The sequence below is a fragment of the Grammomys surdaster genome, unplaced genomic scaffold, assembly GCF_004785775.1.
Source record: "Grammomys surdaster isolate TR1022 unplaced genomic scaffold, NIH_TR_1.0 99, whole genome shotgun sequence".
In the NCBI taxonomy this organism is placed as follows: Eukaryota; Metazoa; Chordata; class Mammalia; order Rodentia; family Muridae; genus Grammomys; species Grammomys surdaster.
In genome coordinates, this window is record NW_021604578.1 from 6771944 (window position 1) to 6793886 (window position 21943).

General features: G+C 40.7%; 1 protein-coding gene across 1 annotated transcript in view; it reads right to left on the reverse strand.

The window, feature by feature from the left end:
• Positions 1-21943, reverse strand: part of Il6st (interleukin 6 signal transducer) — a 39286-nt gene that overhangs the window by 11202 nt on the left and 6141 nt on the right. Inside the window, exons 2-11 of the mRNA XM_028783172.1 lie at positions 20096-20182; positions 17931-18009; positions 13119-13424; positions 11969-12089; positions 7368-7528; positions 6489-6643; positions 4395-4554; positions 1975-2057; positions 807-1017; positions 198-380 (exon numbers count right to left, since the gene is read on the reverse strand). Of these exons, the coding sequence (XP_028639005.1) occupies positions 198-380; positions 807-1017; positions 1975-2057; positions 4395-4554; positions 6489-6643; positions 7368-7528; positions 11969-12089; positions 13119-13424; positions 17931-18009; positions 20096-20104 (1468 nt within the window). The 5' untranslated portion in view covers positions 20105-20182. The remainder of the gene's footprint in view (positions 1-197; positions 381-806; positions 1018-1974; positions 2058-4394; positions 4555-6488; positions 6644-7367; positions 7529-11968; positions 12090-13118; positions 13425-17930; positions 18010-20095; positions 20183-21943) is intronic.

The window sequence follows — 21943 nt, forward strand, 5'->3', positions numbered from 1 at the left end:
AGAGAGCCTGTGGTTCAGAGAGGCTAAGAGTCGAAGTGGAACTTGCTAAGTCACACATCTAGTCACAGTGAGGCTGCGAGTCTTTTCAGTGGCTCACAATACCGAGACAACAGAAGACAGTGACAAAAAGCATGGAAAAGGACACCGTCTCCTGGGGTCAGACAAACACCATCTACTATGGGCTTAGGGAGATGTACCTCTCAAGTGGGTCCGATTCACAGTGGCATCCTCTTGCTGCCAGTCTGGGATACAGGGTGAGTTCTCGGACAACACACACCACTCTATGATGTACTTGTGCACAGATTTAGACGGCGGCATCCACTCCACCCAGAGCAGATTATCTTTTGGAAAAGCTTTAAGATCCACCACAGGGTGAGAAGCTGTAGAAACAGAATGGATGAGGATAAAATCAGTCAACATTGACAAATCTGATTATTTCAATATTTTACAGGCATGTCCAAAGGTTTTATGTATTTAAGTTTATAACTAGGTCTTTGTCCTTAACAGCTAGTGATAAATAATATTTCACATGCAAAGAAAATTCCTAGAACCTTGAAACAGTATTTCAAAAAAACCCAAAGTATCAGGAAGCACTTAAATGAATTAGTAAGCTAGCTGCAGAGTTCACATGAACTGCACAGGGTTGAGGTAGCTCGTACATGTAGATGGAAGAAGCTCCGGATTGCAATCATGACCGTCCCTGACAGCAGAGAGCGGCTTATCTACCATGCTTGCCAAGACGCTGTCCACACTTAACCCTGGCATCCGTGAGCACATGAGCACGGCTCCGCCTCCCCACTACGAACCTCTGAAGTGGGAGCTGGGGATGGTGAGGACAGTTGCAGCTGATTTGCCGACCGAATTTCTTGCTGCCAGAGATGCTACATAGCGGTTATTGGTGAGATTTACTATCAGCTCTGTACTATTAACTGTGTACGTTTGAGAGATTGACTTTGACTGTGTAAGAATCACTTCATAATCCAAGATTTTCCCATTGGCATCAGAAAGAGGTAACGCCTAGAATAAAAATTTACCAAAAATTATTTCATGAATCTTGAATAATCAACTTTTCATGTCCACAAATTCTGCCAGTATGTCAAACCTGTAAATATTTAATTGGACGAAAAAGGCAAACTCATTTTAAAAAAAGATTTATTTTTATATTAATGTTCTACCTGCATGTCTGTTAGTGTATTGTGTGCATGCCTGGAGGTCAGAAGAAAGTGCTAGATACCTACAGACAGTTGCAGGCTACCAGGTGGGTGCTAAGAACCAAACTTGGATACCTTGGAAGAGCAGCCCCTGCTCATAACAGCTGAGTTGCCTCTTCAGCCTGAGCTCACTTTGAATTTAGTGCTACTCACTAAGAAAGAATAAAAACAAACAAACAAACAAACAAATAAAATAGGAAAATAAAGCCATGAACTGAACCAGACCTGTAGTGTGGTCTAGCCTCTGTCTCTGTGATGTTCTGCACAGCTGAGATGCTGGTCTAGCCTCTGTCTCTGTGATGTTCTGCACAGCTGAGATGCTGGTCTAACCTCTGTCTCTGTGATGTTCTGCACAGCTGAGATGCTGGTCTATCCTCTATCATTTGTTTGCCAGCATCTTTTTCTCTCTGCGTTTACTGTGTGATGTGTGGCCTCACCGGCCCACATTCTACTCTCTCTGAGCCTCTCAGTTTCCTAGTGAGTTCAGAGACGTTTAGAATACAGTCTTGTTCTTACAGAGGTTACCTTCCTATGCACTGTGCTAAATCCAAAATGATGGATCAGCTGAGTACATAAACTTGGTTGGCTTCTTCAGTAGCTATGTAAGGCCTTGTGTTTTTATACAGTAACATTATTAAATGTCTGGAGGAAACAAAGATGAATAAAAATTTTAGTGTTAGACAGTTAAACTTAAAATACCATTTAAGAACATTTATATGAGATACGAACATAAATCTTTTTATCTATTTTTTTTTTTTTTTACCTTCCATATGAGCCGTGCAGATCTATATTCCTGTGTATGGGATGGATTTATCTTATACCAGAAACTTGGTGGTTTGGATGGTCCTAAACAAAACACAAACTTCATAAAATAAAATGTTTTTTATCTTAACAATACAGTCACATTCTTAAGTAATGGTCTTGCCTTGAGTCACATAGCATTCTTCTTTACAACAGCAGGCCCACTGCAGAACAACGTACTGAGGTCTCCAATTATAAACATACACACACACACACACACACACATACACACACACACACCCTAAAACATGGGCTCTTGCTATGTTACTCACAGTAGGACAGAACTTCTAGGCTCAAATGATTCTCCTGCCTTGGCCTCCTGAACAGTTGGGACTATGGGCCTGTGCCATGGTGCTTGGCTATAGATTATACTTAAATTCTTTAGGGATGTAAATATATTTTTACAAGTAGACAGAAAAGCACCACTGTGTGTCTGTGCACACGTGCTCACACGTGTGTGCATACATTCATGTAGTACAGTAGACAAAAAAAGTCTTAAAAATAAGTTTTTCTTCCAACAGTGACTAAAAAAATGAAACCGAATTATTTGTATTACTTTTTGCTAAAAATGAAGTTAGAAACGTGTTGGTGTATGTCTGGCCTCTAGCTGTATGGGCATCATATAAAAAGACAGTTCTGAGCACTAGGTCCAGTCACACACACTGAGGCAGCAGCCCCTCCAATCTGTGTGGCATGTGTCCTAAGACCCCATGTGGACACCAGGACCTCTGGAGAGTAATGAACGTTTTATATGCATTGCTTTTCCTGCAAGCATTACTCATGCTACTGTTTAACTTGTAAATTAAGTACAGTAACAAACTAGCAACAATGGATGATATTAGATAATGGATAATAATAAAAATATAATGAAGTTACTTAAAATTTATAGATTATTTCTGAAATTTTTCATTTACTAATTTCAGGCTATGAGTAACTGCAACAAGGACAGCAGAACGGAAGCTAAGGAGCAAGCACTGTAACTACATTAAAGCATTCTCCTAGGAGGGAGGTAAGCATGGGGCCCATCTCAGCACTGGAGATGTGGGGGTAGAAGATTATGACCAGCCATGGCTACTTAGTGGGTCTGAGCGTGGGCTACAGGAGAGCCCATTTCAAACAACAAAACAAAATTCCTGTAAGTTCCTGGGCATGGTAACTCATGTACAATCCTAACACTTGGGATGCTGAGACAGGAGGACTGCTGAGAGTCTAAGGCCAGCCTGTGTTACAAAGTACAAATTCCTCAATCCTTTCCCTCCCCCCACAAAAACAAACTATCCCTCATTGAGCAAAAGGAGCCTAGTTATTGGATTGAGCATTCTCAAACTGGCCATAGTAAGACTGCTTTCTACAGTGTTCATGAGAGTGAGAAAAGCCTTAGAGGAGGGACATTGTTGCCGTTGATATTTTTAGTTCATGTAACCTAAACCTCTAGCAAGATGGTTGAAGGCATGGACTTTGTAAGCTAAGACTGCTGCTATGAGACTGTGGTAGGAAAAGGTCCAAAGAGAAGTGTCTCCAGCAGGATTGAGACACAGGAGATCAGTACACAGGAGTGGTACACAGGAAATCAGTAATGCTAGCAGCTTTGGGAGGAGGGTCTAACTTTTCTGGATATATTCACTTTTATGTGTGTGTTTTACCTGTATATGTCTATGAACTGTATGTATGCAGTACCCATGGAGGCCAGAAGAGAGCGCCAGATCCTGTGGAGAACTCCAGGCCTCTGAGGAGCAAAAGCTCTTTCAGAGTCACCTCTTCAGACCCAGAGACCCTTCTTTAGACCCCACACCGGTTTTGAACTTTTATATTCTGCAGGGTATGTGTAATTATAATTTAATCAATGATGAAAAAGGGCTTAGAGCAAACCAACCGAAATCCCAAATCAGCCCCTTCCCCAGGGCTGCTCTATCAGTGCTTTCTTTTAGTTTTGAGACAGGGTCTCACTCTGAAGCCCTGGCTCGGTTGGAACTCAAACACACAGAGCTCCTCCGGCCTCTGCCTTCCCAGTGCTGGGATTAAAGGCATGCACCACCACAGCCAGCTCTGACAGTGGGGTTTTAGTGAGTTAGGATACGATTCTCTAGTTAGGGGCATCTTGGGACCACCTTCCTTGAACAAAGCTAAGTGAATGGTTTTTAAATGACATTTAAAATACCTTTCCATAGTAATATAATATAACCTAATTAGGTATCAAATACACATATACTATCAATAATACATGTTAAATTATTTTATGGTGTCCTTAAAAATGAAATAACACAACAGTACAGCTTGACTAAAATAATCACAAGTACAGCAGTGAGGACTGTATCTTTAAGTTGGGCAACACGATTCGCAGGCGTCCTTCCACTGTCCCCCTCACGTTTAGTGTTTACTTACTGTCCTCGTACGTGGTTCCACTTGCCTCCTCACTCCAGTCACTCCAGTAGCCTCGCCCATTCTCCTTAATGGACCGGATCCTAAACACATATTCTGTGAAAGGCTTAAGGTCCTGCACTGTGAACGAAGTTCGGGGAGACACTGTATCTTCAAGAGGGACCTGGGAATAAAGCAAATTGAGCGACATCGTCAATACCTCCAATAGAGAAGGTTCCTAAAGTGAGTACAGTTTTAGAAATCAGTTTAATGCAAGATTAATAAATTCAGCCACTGGAGAAAAAGACATGGAGGTAACAATATGACAATCTACAGGCTCCACCCACTTATCCGTTCCTTCTTCTAGGAGACCTGCAATACTCTGGATTCTCAACGTGAAAGAGATATGTGCTTGTAGTACCAGGCAGGAGGACTGAACTACTGAAGACAGAGCAAGTAGCAAGTTCTAAGCCAGGCTGCACTGTCTGAAGTGAGAGCCTGTCTCAAAGAACCAGATCAATCCAACAGCTAAACACAAACATATAAACAAACAAAAGCACACAAACAGCAACAAAACACTTCAAGGCATCTTAGTGAAAAGATACAGGCAAGAATAAATGTTGGATGCTTAGTGCATGAGGAACTGTACTATACCAGCTAACTCTATGTCCAAAGGGAAAAAGAGCCTGAAAAAAGACTCCAGGAGGGCAGTGTTGAGAGGGCAGCATTGAGAGCCACGACCTTACTACACAGAAGAAAATATACGTGTTGTTCTTAATTCTATTCCTCCTCTTTCCCATCAAGCTCCTTCTGTCCAGTAGCTCATGGGAAACAAGACGGAATGGGAGTCCACAGTGAGATCAGACAGGTCAGCATGACAATGGTGTGCAGAAGGAAGGGGTGTACATTTATCAGGGAACAAGAAGCTACCCAACCCCACTAAGAAAATAAATCTAGGACTGGCACCCTGGATCAGGAAGTAAAGGTGCCTGTTACTAAGCCTGACACCTGAGCTAGATTCTTGGAACCTACACAGTGGAAAGAGAAAACTGCCTTCTGTAAGTTGTGTGACTTCTACATAGATGCTGTGGTGTGTATGCACAGAATAAATAAATAATAAATGTTGAAAGCAAAGCAGAAGCTAGCCTAGTAGATGAACTTGTCCTTTAACTGAGGGTGGGGAGGAGATCATATGCACACAAATAACTACTTCTTTCTGCCACTCTGACATTTCAATACTGGGGACAAAAACAGATGTTAAATTTGGTGGGATTTTTGTACTATTAAGATTCTATGAGATTAAAATATACTTTGAAGAACTTTAAATATACATCCTCTCTGTATACGCTGAGTCATGAAGCCAATTTTGTTTTGCTTTTTGTGATTGTATTATGAGCCAGTAAAATAAGTGGAGAATCATAAAGGAGCACAAAGGTTATGTATGGGTTAATATCTTTATATGTTCATAACTGCAACCATGGTAGTAAAATAAATGAGTGGACCCATCAGTCAATAAAAACAAAAGTGGACTATTAGTTATAAATGGAATCACAGCACAAAATCTCACAGGCAGTCAACTCGGGAATGCCCCGTGACAGCTACAAGTACTCCTCTGTTGAGAGCATGGACCTGCCACCTCCCCTTCCAGGCTTGCAATCCCCACTAAAACTTTCTGGACTTCAAGAGTTGGCAAACCCTCTATCAAGGGCTAGAGAGTAAGGATCTTGAGCTGGGGGCCAAAAATCTGTTACTCCAGCCCCCAAATAAAGATAACAAACATGTTCCAGCAAAATTCCATTTCTAAAAGCAGGTAGCTAGTTTTAACCTTCTGCAACAAAGCTGTCTGAACTATGTGTGCCAAGCCCTGCTCTATTTCATGCTTAAAATCCCCTTATCCACCTGCATGTCTTTCCTGCATGCCCTTCCTATGACCCTGTTTTATTTCCTTAGAGGCTACTGCTTTTCTATCTGCATGTCTGTCTGCCAAATGAAATATTTCACATTAAGACATTGAGAAAACAGACGAGTCATCATACTAGTGTTCAAAACAAACAAAGCAGGCAAGCAAACAAACAAAAGCAACAACACTATTAGAATGAACAGCAATTTTTAATTTACCTGAATCCAAGTTGAGGCATCTTTGGTCCTATATTGGATGTCAGACTTCAGCCTTAAAATACCGCCCAAACCTGAACTGACCCATGTTAGCTTTAATATACTGGATAATTCTTCTGAGTTGGTCACTGATAAATTATGTGGTGGGCTGGGTTTCACTGAAGAATAAAATAAGTCCTAAAGTTAGTCATGTTTTACTTTTATCATTTCATATACCACGAGTCAAAAATACAATGATGTGCTTTGTAAGATTGTTTTTACCAAATGAAGTCTCTCTGCTCTGCTTTGTAATAGAAAGAGTCTGAGGAAACTTTCCTAGTCTGATCAGTATATTTGCTAATTTTCAGATGCTGATATTTAAAAATACTAAAATTTTATAACGTTACATTTTAAAAAGAAAATAAAAATAAAACAAGGAAGTCATTGTGACTGCAGCGGTGTGTGGATGCACACTGGATGAACAATGAAATGCTAACATTCTAAGAGAGCTGGAAAACTGGCTGAATAGCAAAGGTACCACTCTAAGTGGGGAAGGCAGGAGGATCAGGAGTTCAAAGTTAGCCTTAGACACAAGGCCAATTTAAAGCCAGCCTGGGCTACATGAGACCTAGTCTGCAAAACAAAACAAAACAAAACAAAACAAAACAGCAATGATAAAATATTCCAAAAGCAAACTGAAAACAACCAGGAGTATGGCTAAGCTACATCTACTTTTCTGTTTCCACATTCTATCTAATAATATTATAAAGGACTTTATAAAAAGGTCATTGTACTAATAAACATGTCTACATTAATCAAATCTGAAAAATAATTTATAAACCATTACAAAAATTGACAATAATTTATAGTTTGATAAAGTTTCAAATTCTGGCTCCTAAATACCTTTATCCACAGGGTCGAAATTGATGGACTCCGAGGAGACCTTTCCAAGGGCGTTCTCTGCTTCCACCCAGACTTCGATGTTGACAAAATAGATGGGAGTGTAGCTGACCACGCATGAGGTGCCTCGTTGTGTTTGACAATCAGGAAACTTCTCCGTTGCCCTAAGTATAAAATTAGAAGAACCAGCCATTACAAATAGATTTAAAAATACAATGGTGGAGAAAGTTACTGGAAAAGAGTTGGATATGACCCAGACTGGTGCACGGTGCACGGTACACGGTACACGAACATTTACAACGAAGTGTTGCTAACCAAAGACAGATCACATATCTTAACAACCGTAAACGATCTATACCTATAATATTATTTCTACATTTTAATCTGAGAAAATTTCATTTTAGAATTTTATGCCATGTCCATAATGATTTTTCCCTAAAAATGATCTGTTTCCTTGTGGTCTCAGAATAGCAGCCTTAACTCACCCATAACCACATGTTTCAGGATCCCCTGCACATGAGTGAAACACTGGGAAACACCAAACCCCAGGTATCCTATGATTTTTCCTACATGTGCTTCACTACGATGGTATTTAATCTCTGAATTAAGCATGGCAGATGAACGATTCTAACATAACAGGTAAGTGAATGCAATCTCTCCCTAAATACTCACTTTTCTTGTCATGGTATAAGAGGATGTGAATTGAAGTGAATGATGTCAGTCCTGTGAGACAACAGTGGGACACTACTAACTTGACCTGACAATAATCCAGAAAGAGAGCTGTGGTGGTTTGAATATGCTTGGTCCAAGGAGTGGCAATACTGGGAGGTGTGGCCTTGTCAGAGTAGGAGTAGCACTCTTGGAGTAGGTGTGGGGATAGGCTTAAAGAACTTCCTCCTAGCTGCCTGAGGATGCCAGTCTTCTCTTGTTTGCCTTCAGAACAAGATGCAGAACTCTCAGCTACTCCAGCACCATGCCTGCCTGGATGCTCCCATGCTTCCCGCCATGATAATTGGACCAACCCTCTGAAACTGTAAGCCAGTCCCAATTAAATGTTGTCCTTTAGAAGAGTCGCCTTGGTCATGGTGTCTGTTCACAGTGTCTCTTTAAAGCAACTGAAACCCTGAGACAGAATGCCCCACAGGATCATATATTGAATGCTTTAGCCATCAGTGAGTGCTGCTACCTAAGAAGAATTAGGTCTGTGGCCTTGTTGGAGTAGGTGTGGTGTTGTCAGAGCAAAGTGTCCCTGGGAGTAAACTTTGAGCTTTCAAACTCCAAGCCAGGCCCAGGTGGATCCAGATGTCGAACTCTCAGCTACTTCTCTAGCACCAAGTCTGCCTGCCTGTCTGCTGCCTGCCACCATGCTCCCTGCCATGATGATAATGGACTCACTGCTGATAGTGTAAGCCAGCCCCAATTAATGTTCTCTTTTATGAGAGTTGCCTTGGTCATGGTGTCTCTTCCCAGCAATGTGTTTCCAAACACAGATTAAGACAAAAATCATCTGTTTCAGGTGATCTTAAATCAAGCCATGATGACATTCTTGGCAGATGATGTCCATGGTCAGTGATCTTATTGTTTAAAGTGTCTTGCTGCAAGCTTCCAGAAGAACACTTTAATAGCAATTTGCTTGTCTTTAGCTCACCAAGGGATTGCTTAGAAAGCTGTAGTCTGTGGTTATCAGAAGCATGCCTTTATGTTGTCTTTCTTGTATCCAAGGACTAGGCATGCCTTTGATCTTGTATTTCTCCAAGGTCTATCTATACTCCACCCTTTTGGCCTTCAGTGTCTGTGTATTCAACAACTCTGCAGACTCCCTCAGTTCTCAAATTCTGTTCGGTGCGGTTGTTTCTATTACACATTTGCTGCTGGTTCTACTTCAGCCTCCTCTTCATCTTCTGTAGGTAACTCAGTAAGATGGACCATTCCTCACTCATCAGTACTTCTCAGTGGCCTCATACTCTTCCTCACGGCAGTAAATCATTCTCTACCAACTTACCTGCCACGGAAACGACTTTCTGTCTTCCCTGTAAACCTCTGGAAAGCATTCTGAACCCTGCTGTAGAAATATTTCAACTCAGTCAGGGACTTCTATTCTGCCTTTGATCATTCAGTCCCCAGATAACAAAGACAGACAACATTTACGTTTATAATAGCCTTAATCAGCACTAGAGCTGGGCAGGTATTTACCCTCTCAGCCAGTATGTCTACTTCCCTGACAAGCTCCTCACAATATGGCTGGCTATGTCCCATGTGGGCTGCTCTTAGCTCCAACTGGCCAGCCCTCATGACCATAATTTCAAGATTCTTACCCCACGACATCTTCTCCTCTCTCTCTTTCCTTTCCCTCTCCTCTTGGTTCTCCTCCTGGTTCACCGTAGACCCCGAATCCAGGAACACCAAACCCTCCCTGTGTCTCTTCTGCCCAGCCACTGGCTGTCATCATCTTTTATCTAACCAATCGTTTTAAACTAAGGAGCAAGGTCACATTGTATGTGCAGAGTCTCTCATTCTTGGGAGCAACCAGACCTTGGGGGCCAATATTTAGCACTACTATACATAGCAAAAGACCAACCTCAACATGACCCGCCCTATAATAAACTTCTGCAGACATTTACATGGAGTTTCCAGTTTGCATTCACCCACTGCAACTCTATGGGTGCTACTATCCTAGAAACAGTGATCATCTACAGCACTGCATATGTACAAACTAGGGTCTCACAGGGATGGGGACCAGGATGAACTGAGGAGAAACTTCAGGGAACATGTGAGTTGTACAGGTGTGTGCCCTTGTCAAAACTCCAGGGTGACATGGACACTTTAGATCCGTGCTCTCACTATAAACAAAGTATAGTTCACTTAAATACTGATGCTAACCATGGAAACACTGAAGTGTCAAATTATAAATATTCCTACTGTCTACAACTCACTTTGAAATTCACTGAAGAACTGGATGAACTGACTGCCAGAGAGGAGACTGCCAATGGGTGTGATAGAGCAAATCTCATAAAATGAATTGTAGAATCTCGGTGGCAGGCATGTAGAGGAGGCACTATTCTTTTAGCTTTGTGTGCATCAAGGAAAAAAAAATCCATTTCCAGCCGGGCAGTGGTGGCACACGCCTTTAATCCCAGCACTTGGGAGGCAGAGGCAGGCGGATTTCTGAGTTTGAGGCCAGCCTGGTCTACAGAGTGAGTTCCAGGACAGCCAGGGCTGCACAGAGAAACCCTGTCTCGAAAAACCAAAAAAGAAAAAAAAAAAAAGAATCCATTTCCAAGAATGGATAGGGCTGGCAACACTAGAGACCAGTGTGCAGTGTGTGTGCGTGAGCAGGCCAGCAGTTCACTTACTAAGACAGGGTCACTCTGACTCTGAAGCTCAGTGTCCCAGGCTACCGGCCAGTAAGCTGCAGCCTGTCTGTGTATCTCTCTCTCCTTGGAGCTGGGATCACAGAACAGTGCACGTCATCTGATGTGTGGGTTTTAGAGATCTGAGCTAAGAGCCCCGTGCTTGTGCAGTGATTATTCTATTGACAACCATCTCCCCTTCTCCCCAACCCACTACTTAATCAGAGGGGGAAAAAAGAGGATAACAATGTTAGTGGGGGAACATGCCATCCCTGAGAGTAAAAATTTAGAAAAAGAAATCCAACCCAAATTTGAGCAAATATATAAACCTAACAATTTTTAGAAAATAAAGGAATGAAAGAATGTTGTATAATATCCAAGAAGTAACTGAATTGCATGGAAAGGAAACAGCAGCAAGTAGAATCTATCACTTAAGAGAGAGAAGAATTTATCAATTTAAAAGGTAGAGACGGTTTTAAATTTTTTTTAATTTCAATTTAAAACCATTTTTGTAAGAAAGCATTTTATGAGAGAAATGAGGAAATTAATGCTAGTTGAAAGTTTGATATTAAAATATTTCAAATTGTTGGAGTATAACAATAGTGTGGTGGTTTAAATAGGAATGGCCCCCATAGGCTCATGTATTTGAATGCTTGGTCACTAGGGAGTGGCACTACTAGGAGGTGTGTCTTTGTTGGGGTAGGTGTGGTTTTGCTGGAGGAAGTGTGTCACTGGAGGAAGGTCTGGGGTTTCAAATGCTCAAACCAGGCCTAGTGTCCTTCTCTTTCTTCCTGCTGCCTGCTGATCCAGGAACTCTCAGTTCCTCCAGCACCATGTCTGCCTGTGTGCTGCAATGCTCCGCCCCCACCCCCACGCCAATAGTGGACTAAATCTCTGAATGTAAACCAGCCCTGATTAAATGTTCCCCTTTCTATGAGTTGCCATGGTCACGGTATCTCTTCACAGTAAGAGAACACTGACTAAGGCAAATAGCATGTGGTTGTGTTTGGAAATCGTCATTTAGACCTTGGTACTGCAATGTCTATTCCGTGGCTGGCTCCTCTTGAAGGCAGCATGGGGCAGAGTGTGCACACTGCTCACTGCTGACACTGCTGAGTGCCCATGAAGAGCACATAACTCTGTCAGAGCATGTGAGACGTCCCAAAATAGTCACCCAATATTGCTACTGACCCAATGTAAGTCCCAGCCACCATGTGTGATAATGCAGCAGAGGGCATATCTGCAGTAACTTACCACTCTGATTTCAAAGTGTAGTTTGTTTCTAGATATGTCTCCCTTCCTGGGTCCCAGTGACACTGCATGTTCTTCCCCTCATTCACAATGCAACTCAAATTTGTAGGTATATCTGGAGGAACTGTAAGGAAACAAACATTTAAGTTAAATAAAAAATACCTTACATAGACAAGTATTATCTAATTCATATAATACCTGAGACCTACCTCAATTAGAGAAACGAATCCAAGGTAAAAATATGGGCAACAGTGAGAAACAGATGGTAATTTTCTTCCAACTCTTAAATACTTTTTAGGTCATTATATTTTCTAGTGTAACTGTCTTTAATTAATTGCTTTCATTTTAGCTTTATATATAAAAATACACTTTTATTTATAACCACATAAATTACCAGAATGTCTCCATTAAGTGTTCAAAAGTTAATAGTAACTAGTATTAAAAGGTAGTTGTCAGAACAAAAATGATTCACATATACTTTTACTTTTGTATTTCGAAATGGGGTTCTCCTACGTAGCCTAGCTGGCCTCGAACTCTGGACCTTCTGTTCTGCATCCCAGATGCTGGGATGACTGGCACTCACCGCCATACCTGGGTGTGAATGTGTGTCCTTACTGCTTTCTGAAGGACTGGGAGAGGTCTGGATCACTGGCTCCACTCTTTTTTAGGAGTAATTTTTTTAATATTATAATTAAATAATTTCTCCTTCCCTTTTTCCCTGCCAAGCCCTCCCATATATGCTTCCTTGCTCGCTTCAAATCCGTGACGTCTTTTTAGTATTTCTTCATTTTCTTCTTCTTTCAGGAACCGGTTAAACTTAAGCCTTTTCTCAGTAATGAGAAGACACAAGTTCTAACAACAGAAACAAACTGCAGATCAGTAATACTCTTGGGGGCACAGAGAGTCTCTGGTCAAACCAGTTTTCATGAATTTGATAAGTGTTTGTCTTTTAACAAAGAAATGACACCTGTGTCGCTCTTTTGGATTTGAATAAGAGAGTGGAAATGTACTAATTGCTTCTAATTTTTTTTTTAATAAAATAAGTGCATCCAAAAGCTACTGAACCAGTGACTGTCCTTGGGAAGGCTAACAGAAACCATTAAAAATGTAGTTCAAGAGTCTGACAAAATTGAACAAAAGCCACAAATCTTACAGCCTGAAAGTATGGTGGTTCCATATACATTCTGCTCGATCTGCCCAAAGGACAGGATATTGCAGGTGAGCTGGACGTTCTGGAGGGTCACGTCTGTGAACGTGACACTGGACGTGGTTCTGTTGATGACAGTGACCTGCTCCTTGGGAACAGCAACATGGTTTGTCTTCCACACGATGTAATTGGCATTCACGTAGTACTGCTCCAGACACTTCTCCTTTAGCACACAGATGGCAGTGAAGTTAGAGCCACGCTGGACAACTGGAAACTCAGGGTAGATGTAACCGCACGGTTCCACAAGTTGACCTGGAAAAGAACAGCGGACTGTGTTGAGCTCACCTAGCACACGGGCTGCCATGGGCTCAATTCCTGGGACTATGACAGCAACGAGGCAAAAAAAAAACCAAAGAGAGTATTTCCATACAAAGTGGTATTTAGACAGCAACACTCAGTGTAGGCTATACAAATTCACTAAAATAACTCTCTGAAGAAAAAGAAAATTTAAGCCTGAAAAAAATGTGGTCTGAATACACGTTATAATGTTACAAAATATAAAAATTACTGAGCCCGTGGTCAAATATTCTGATTTCTCTCAGAAAACAGACTGCATCCAACACAACTCAACCCTGCCCATCACCCACCCAACCCTTGGCTCAGACGACCTAAACTAAATTCCACAGAACAGGTGGGCTGCCTTGCTCTCCAGCCCTGGAAGCCAGTGGAAGCTAGGATGACAGAACAGAGAGATGGACATATCAAAACTCAGACAGCAGCAACACAGTCACCCAAAGCAGAACAACTGGACAAAATGTCGGCTTTAACAAAGTGTAGGGGGGACAATTTTCTGAGAAAACAATTGGACTAGTTTTAGCAATGTAATAATTTTATCCATCAATGTATGGGACAAAACTTTCTATTTAAAGAAGGGGAAAAAGAATCAGATAGGAAGAAAAACAAACAAATATACAATTGAACTGTAAGAATTCCACTGCTGATGACAGTTCTAACTTCGTCTGCTTTGAATATCGTGAAGATACCCATACATACTGTTGCAGTTTCAACTGCTTTTGTTTACTTATTTATTTTTGAAAAGACACAGTACATTATCACTTAGTTACTTTGCTGTGCATAAGAGCACCAGATATATTTCTTAGATCTTGGTACAACTGAGTACCAGTGGGTATCCTTTCCTGGCTCCCTTAGTCAGGACACCAAGATCTGAGAACTTCGACTCTCAACTTTTTATGAAATCAATTTTTTTTTTTTTTTTTTTTAGATTTCACCAGTGAGATTATATGATATTTGTCTTTCAGTGACTGGCGTATTTCATTTAACATGTGGTCAGTTGTATTTACATTGTCGCAAATGACAGGATCTCACCATTTTTAAGGTGGAATAGTATTATGAACACACACTCATTTCATTACCCACTTACATATTTCTTGGCTACTGTATATAGCACTGCAATGAAAATGGGAATGCAGGTCTCATTCTGACACACTGACTTAACCTCTTTTCTATTATTTACCCAATAGTGAGAACTCAGAATCATATGTAAATGGCTTATGCCAATTTGTCAATATGACAGGATTCAGACTCACTTAGGAGGTAAACTTGTAGGCATGCCCACAAGGGGGGCTAGATTGGGCTACTGAGGCAGGAAGACCCCCTCTAAACATAGGTGGCACCTCTGCAAGGGCTGGAGTGGGTAAGAGACACTAACACTCATCTGTTTCCTAAAGCATGCGCGATGTGACCCAGCGGCACCAACTTTTTCTTTAAAGACTTATTTATTTATTTTATGTGTATGAATACACTGTAGCTGTCTTCAGACACACCAGAAGAGGGCATCGGATCCCATTACAGATGGTTGTGAGCCACTGTGTGGTTGCTGGGAATTGAACTCAAGATCTCTGGAAGAGCAGTCAGTGCTCTTAACCACTGAGCCATGCCTTCTCCAGGCTCCTCGGCCTCAAATCCTACCTTCCTGAAGTTGCTCGTCAGGTATTTTGTAGCAGTGAGACGACTGACCGCTACAATCTGCTAGTGGAAATGCTTTTCCTTTAAGAGCCTTTGTGTTGGTTTTGATAGTAGTTGTGCTAACAGACAACCCTATGTAGGTTTTGATAGTAGCTGTGCTAACAGACAACCCTATGTTGGTTCTGATAGTAGCTGTGCTAACAGACAACCCTATCAATGGTAGGTTGGTTTCCTTTTCTATGCATTCTTGTTCCACTTACTTATGTTTCCAACAGTCACTTAGACAGGAACCAGGTCATTCCACACCATGATGCTGGTTGGCATGTCCCTGATGACTAGTGCTGAGTATGCATCCATGGACTTACTATCTGTTCATGTGTCTTCTCTTAAGAAATGTCTACCTAGGTCCGCCACCCTTTAAACATTACTTATATTTTTCTACTGAGTTGAATTCCTCACAGGCGCAGAGCCAGATTTCTTGAGTGCTGTAGCTGGCAAGGGGTGGAGCTAGCTGTCTGGTGCTCTTGTCCTGGTAGGTGAGGGGGTTGGCTCACCCACACATCTGCCACCAGGGCCAGCTCCACTGTGCTGCCCAGGCAAGGCACTCACACTATCAGAGCCAGTTCTCCCATGCTGGCCATGTGAGGGGTGGAGCACACCATGCTGCTTTAAGAATTGTAACTTTGCAATATATTTTAAAGTTACATAATATAATGTTTCCATTTTTATTTATTTTGCTCAATATTCTTTTGGGTATTTGGTGTCTATGGTTCCATATGAATTTTAGGAAGTTTTTCCTAATCCTGTAACTACTTTGAAAAGTAGAGAAAATTTAACAATACTGATTTCTTCTGATTCATGCATATGGTTTGTCTTTCCATGTTTTGTGTCCTTTTCAATGATTTTATTATTGAATGATTCTTTTATTAAATTTCATGGTTTATATTTTATAGATATTATAACTCTGACAAAATTTACTTTTATTTTTGGAGCTACTATAAATAAGATTGCTTTTTCAGATATTTTACCGTTACCATATGAAAATGCCACTGTCCCATATATGTTAATTCTGTATTCAGCAACTTTTCTGAATTCATTGATTAGTTCTGGTTATTTTGTAGACTCTCTGGGGCTTCTGATAAATAATATGTAATCCACAGTGAGACAATCTGATATCGTCTTTTCTAACCTAGATGCCTTTTATATTGCTTGTTTTGTGTGATTGACTGCTCCGGCTAGGTCTTCAAGTATCATATTTAGTAGAGGTTATTAGATACGAATGCAGTGAAAATAACACCTCTAGCTTATACAAGATCTTAGAGAAAATGCTTTCAGCTTCTCTCTACTTACCACGTTCACTTTGGACTTGAGATGTGTGTGTGTGTATAAAACTTTTATTAGACAGAAATGTTCTTCCTAACCCTAAGTTATTATTTTCGGTTATGAAGTTTTACATGACACTTATCAATGCATCGACTACGGTGACCACAGAGCTTTCATCCTTCGGTCTGCTAGTGCTGTCAGTCTCCTTTACTCATTTGTATATGGTGGACAGCCCTTGCAGCTCTGCAATGAATACACTGAATCAGATTAATCTTTTTAATGTGCTGTTAAATGCCATTCCTAGCATTTTATCAAGCATTTCTGCATCTATGTTCTTCACGATATTAGGATATAGCTTGCATACTCGTATTGTCTGGTTTTGGTACCAAACAATGTTGGTCTGATAATGATATAGGGTCTTGCTATATAATCCTTGAACTGGCAGTCCTCCTGCCTCAGTTTTCCAAGTGCTTAGGCTACAGGTACAGGTGAGCATGCTTTGTTCAAACTTACTTACTACTTCTTACTCTCACTCCTCTCCTCCCGTCCACTTACCTGGGCCCAATGCCTTTGACTCGCCTTGCACGGTTCTCCCTCTGGAGCTCCAGCTTAAGGCTGCTTTCTGGCAAATGCTTGCTAGTGGGTTTCTAGAGTCTCACTTACCCTACTTGGGCTTCAGTTTAACATAAAACTTTCTGTCACTGGAAACTGTTCAAAGCGAAGCTGAACCCCTTCGTGTGAAGAGAGCTAACCTAAAGGGCTGCTTTGCAAACTGTGACAGAGGTCAGGTGTTTTCTTCCAACTTGCCATAGATCTCTATTCTGCCTGCTGACTCTACTGACCATACGCTTGGTTGTCATGGCTATGTCAAACTGTTCCGTGTCCTGAGGGCTGGAGAGATGGCTCAGGGATTAAGAACACTTGCTGATCTTACAGAGGACTGGAGTTCAATTCCCAGCACCCACACAGCCACTCACAATGTGTACCTCCAGTCCCAGGAGATTCCACTCACTGCCCTGGCCTCCCCAGCCACCAGGCATGCGTGTGGTGTACAAACAGGTATGCATGTAGAGAAAGCCCCATACTTTAAATATAACTTCTTAATGTCTTCATGCACCGCACTGTAGACCAGCAGGTCTCAGGCCACCATCAGGTCAGTGTCACCACTCTGCCCCCATTCTACTACGTCATTCTGGTAAGCAACCACACTGCTTGGTGAGTTTTGGGTAATTGAGGAGAAGAAAAGGACTATGAATTAACAGATTTTTCTCCTATCCCTTTACTCAAAAACATTTTGCACATCTCTCAACTTTAACATTATTGAAATATAGCTAATTAGCATTTAGTATTGATGAAACTCAAATGATATAAAACAAATTATCAGGCATATTTGTACTGAAGACATTTCTTTCAATAATGACCCCAGAAAGAATATATATTCATATAATTATATGATATTTAAAATATGAAAATCTAATTGGTAGAGTAGGGACATTTCATGAACCTTACCTATAGATTCAGTGGTGAGGAAAAGAAGCAAAGCTTGCATTAGCCAAATCCTTAGTGCTGACATCTTGCAGAGATGCTCCTGTAACAGACAGAATGTAAGAACCCATTCTCTTCCACACAAGCTAAAACACAGGCTTGTTTCTATTGTGTGGCTGTTTTCTGGAAAGTGATAAAATATCTATATGAATACAGAAAAGGAATATTTTTCTATGTTTACTAAAGTTAGAGCTGCATAAATGTCTAAAGTCCTCCATCTCACAGTTACTTGTACATATGATTTTTACATCAAAAAAAAACCAAACCAAACCAAACCAAACCAAACCGGGATTGGTCTTTAAGTAGTACTAGGACTACTGATATCTAGCAGTTCTGCACTACTTACAAGTTCTTCCTGCTAATTGCTATGGCTCAGTTTGTCTGATACGCAGCAGTTTCATGAATACAAGCAAAGCATTGTGAGACCTCTGAGTTAGAAATAAAAGACAGGACTCTGAGCAGCAGCAACAAAGTAGCAAGTTATCTTACAGGACACAAAGGTCAGACTTAGGAACCCACGCCTTAGAGTGAGCAGGAAGCATGCCTGCTTTTTACTCTGGACATTCCGGTTATCTTTTAAAACCACGAGCAAGCCTTCCTAGGTGAAACTGTATTTCAACGTCCTTGAAACATCAGTAAGGGTGGGGCACTCAGCACTCTTGCAAATTAAACATTATACAGACACAGTGCACATATACTGAAAGAAACGTGCTAATGTCTTCCAAAGGGTACACACATAGGAATGTTTCATGGATGCCCAAGGCAGCTCCGCAGCTCAGGCAATCTGCATAGGTTAAATCCCCAGCAACAAGAAAGAACAAAACACGACCTGACAAGAAGCTGATGAGAAGCAACCAGACAAACTGAGCCATAGCAATTAGCAAGAGGAATGCACAAGTATGTGCAGCATGGTTAACTCTCACATGCAATACGGAATTAGGGCAGCTGGGCTTGTGACTGAGCAACACCATGGGGAAACGGAAAAGCCTTTCACTGGAATGACTAGAAAGTATTACTTCCTAATTTTAAAAACTGTCACTGAGCTGTGAGGAAGGAGTATCTACTAAAGTGTCAGACATCAGAATAGAAAAGTTATTCTATGTTGCATTCTATACAGCTGACTTTAATTGTGACTTATTTTGTTTTAAAAAGGGCAGGATTCTGTTACATTTTTCATTTGATTCTGTTGAGAGTAAACACTTGCATTAAAGGTGAATTAAATGTTCCTCTTATTCCACGCCTCTTGCAGAATATGCATATATTGCAAAAACATTGCATACAGTGACTTCCTTGAACTTGGCTTTCTAGGAAGCTTTTAAAAAAGCTAAAACATGACTAGTAACTGAAGATGCAAGAAAGGTTTATTTCAGAACGGATTGGTTCTTCTCTATTGGTTATTCCTCAGATATGGTGAGCCAACAGTAGTCTGCTGAAAGGTGTGTCACAAGTAATTTCCTCAAGTAATGCTCATCCCACAGATGGTGAATGGCTTGCTTGAAAACTTAGAACAAACGTGAGGTAACTGCAGTGCTGTTTGTTCTTTCAGTCCTCGGGTTTTCTCAATCGGAGAGAAAAAAGCAGCCTAATTGTACCTGATTAATACTTAATAGCTGTGCCACTTTAAATATTTTTTATTGCCTATACTACGACCTTTATGTTTATTTCCATTCTTAAAAATTTAACCCAAGGGCAGAATGAAGAATGAAGAAGGATTGTGGTCATCAAGGAAGATATCAGTATAAACTGTTTGCAGTCACTGTTACTATGACAAGGTGACTACTTTAACTGTAGAACCTTCTCTCAGAAATAAAGCAAATCATGTTCACCGGAAAGCTGGGTAGGGATCAGAGTGATCTTTCACAGAATGTGTTATATTCTGAATGCATCTGCAAGATACTGTCCTCAGCTATGCTGATTTATTTTACAATTATTCACCCTTCACTCTTTCCCAGTTCTTGCTAACAGACACTGGGCTGTTTTATGTTAGACTGCCTACACACGAGTCATGCCTTTCAGTACCCTTGGGAGGCAGATCCGTATGGTGGGGATTATTTACAAAATAATTGGACTTTTACAAAAACAAAAACAACAACAAAACAATTCAGAGAAATTACTTACAAATTACTTACCCAATACATAAAATTAAGAAATGATAAGGCATGAATCTGAAACAAGTCTGCTGCCTCTAGATGTCATGTTCCTTCTATTGGGTCCTCCTGTGAAGACGGAAGAGCCTTGTTCAGAAAGCTGATTTTGATAACAGTGCTATACATGTCTGTTTTACTACAGTCTTTGAGAACTTCATACATGCACACAGTGTATTTTAGTTACATTCACCCCTAGTCCTTCCTGAACTAGATCCACCTGGACATGTGCTCTTTAAACCCTTCACTGGTACTACATTTGCAAGTTGGCACCAAGACATGTTAGAGAGATGAACTTCAGAATAAAATAATCCCAAATACTTGGGCAAGAGTATTCAATAACCCAGTGGAGTGGTTTATTACTATGTCTCTTCCTACTCCTCCCTTTGACACAAGGTTTTGCTATGTTGTCCTGGCTGGCCATTAACTACTAAATTCAAGCAATTTTCCTGCCTCAAGCTTTTGGAATCATTAGTGCCTAGAGTTATATTTAATAGAGGGTCTCAACCTGTGGGTTATGACGGCTTTGGGGGTTATCGGAAAACACAGATATTTACATTACAATTCATAACAGAAGCAAAATTATGAAGTAACATGAAAATAATTTTATGGTTAAGGCCACCACAACCTCAGGAACTGTATTAAAGGGTTGTAGCATTGGGAAGGGTGAGAACCACTGGTTTAATACATATCTGCAAACATTAAGGTCACCTACAACTAATTCAACCCTCTTGATGTCTATGTAATGTCACAGGGCATTTTGTTGAAGGAAACAATAACAGGTCCTTAGCAGAGGGTCGGTTCCTTTGGTCTACTGACACTAAAATTGCTGACTCCTCAACTGCTCAACTATACTCAGTGCTATGTTAAATTCCAGCAGGAGCAGTGGCAGCTATTTTTTTGAAATAACTTAAATTTTAAGTAAGGTATTGAATTCTATATTGCTGCTTTCTACATGTTATATCTTTGGTATGAACCAATAACAAGGAATCAAATTTTTAATCTAATTTTTAAATTTTCAAATGATAAACGGGGAGGGGGTTGGCATGTGAAGTCTCTATATTACCAAGAAAAATAGCTAGTGAAAATGTTGGTGGATAATCTCACAAAATTCTACACCTACAGCTTTATAACATAAACAGAGGCCTTTGTGGGAAGGAGCCAGAGCCCAGGCTGCACAGACTTAGCCAATGCAGTGCTTAGAGAGCCCAAGTCTGGAGTATTCCGTGAAGAAAGCAACTGAGCAACTGACACACTCATCACATGTGTGCACTTTGGAAAGTAAGAAACATGTACTTACTTACACATGCAGTTATAACATACAATTTCTGTAATGAACCAGATAAATGTTTAGACTTTCTTTCTTTACAAAAACACACTGCAAGCCAGATTTGGTCTGCAGACCATTGTTTGCCAATCCCCATTCTAAAATGGCATATAATTTTCTTATTTTGCTCTCTGTTTGTTCAAAGTTGAACTGTGTCCCCTGCAAAAGAGTCACTCAAGTCCTATGACCTCAAAATGTGACCCTCTTTGGAAACAGGACAATTGCTGATATAATTAGCAAAGATGCCCTAGTGGAGTAGGGTAAGACAGAACAATATGACTTTTATAAGAGAGACACAGAAAAATGCCATATGATACAAGGCAGAGGCTGAAGTGACTGCAGTTACAAGCTTAAAAAAAAAAAGCCAACACATGGTTATTATTAGAGGCTAGGAAGACTCAAAGGATTCATACCAGAAGGACTTCTGGCTTCTGCAGAAAATAGTATTTCTGTAAATCAATCTATCTATCTATCTATCTATCTATCTATCTATCTATCTATCTATC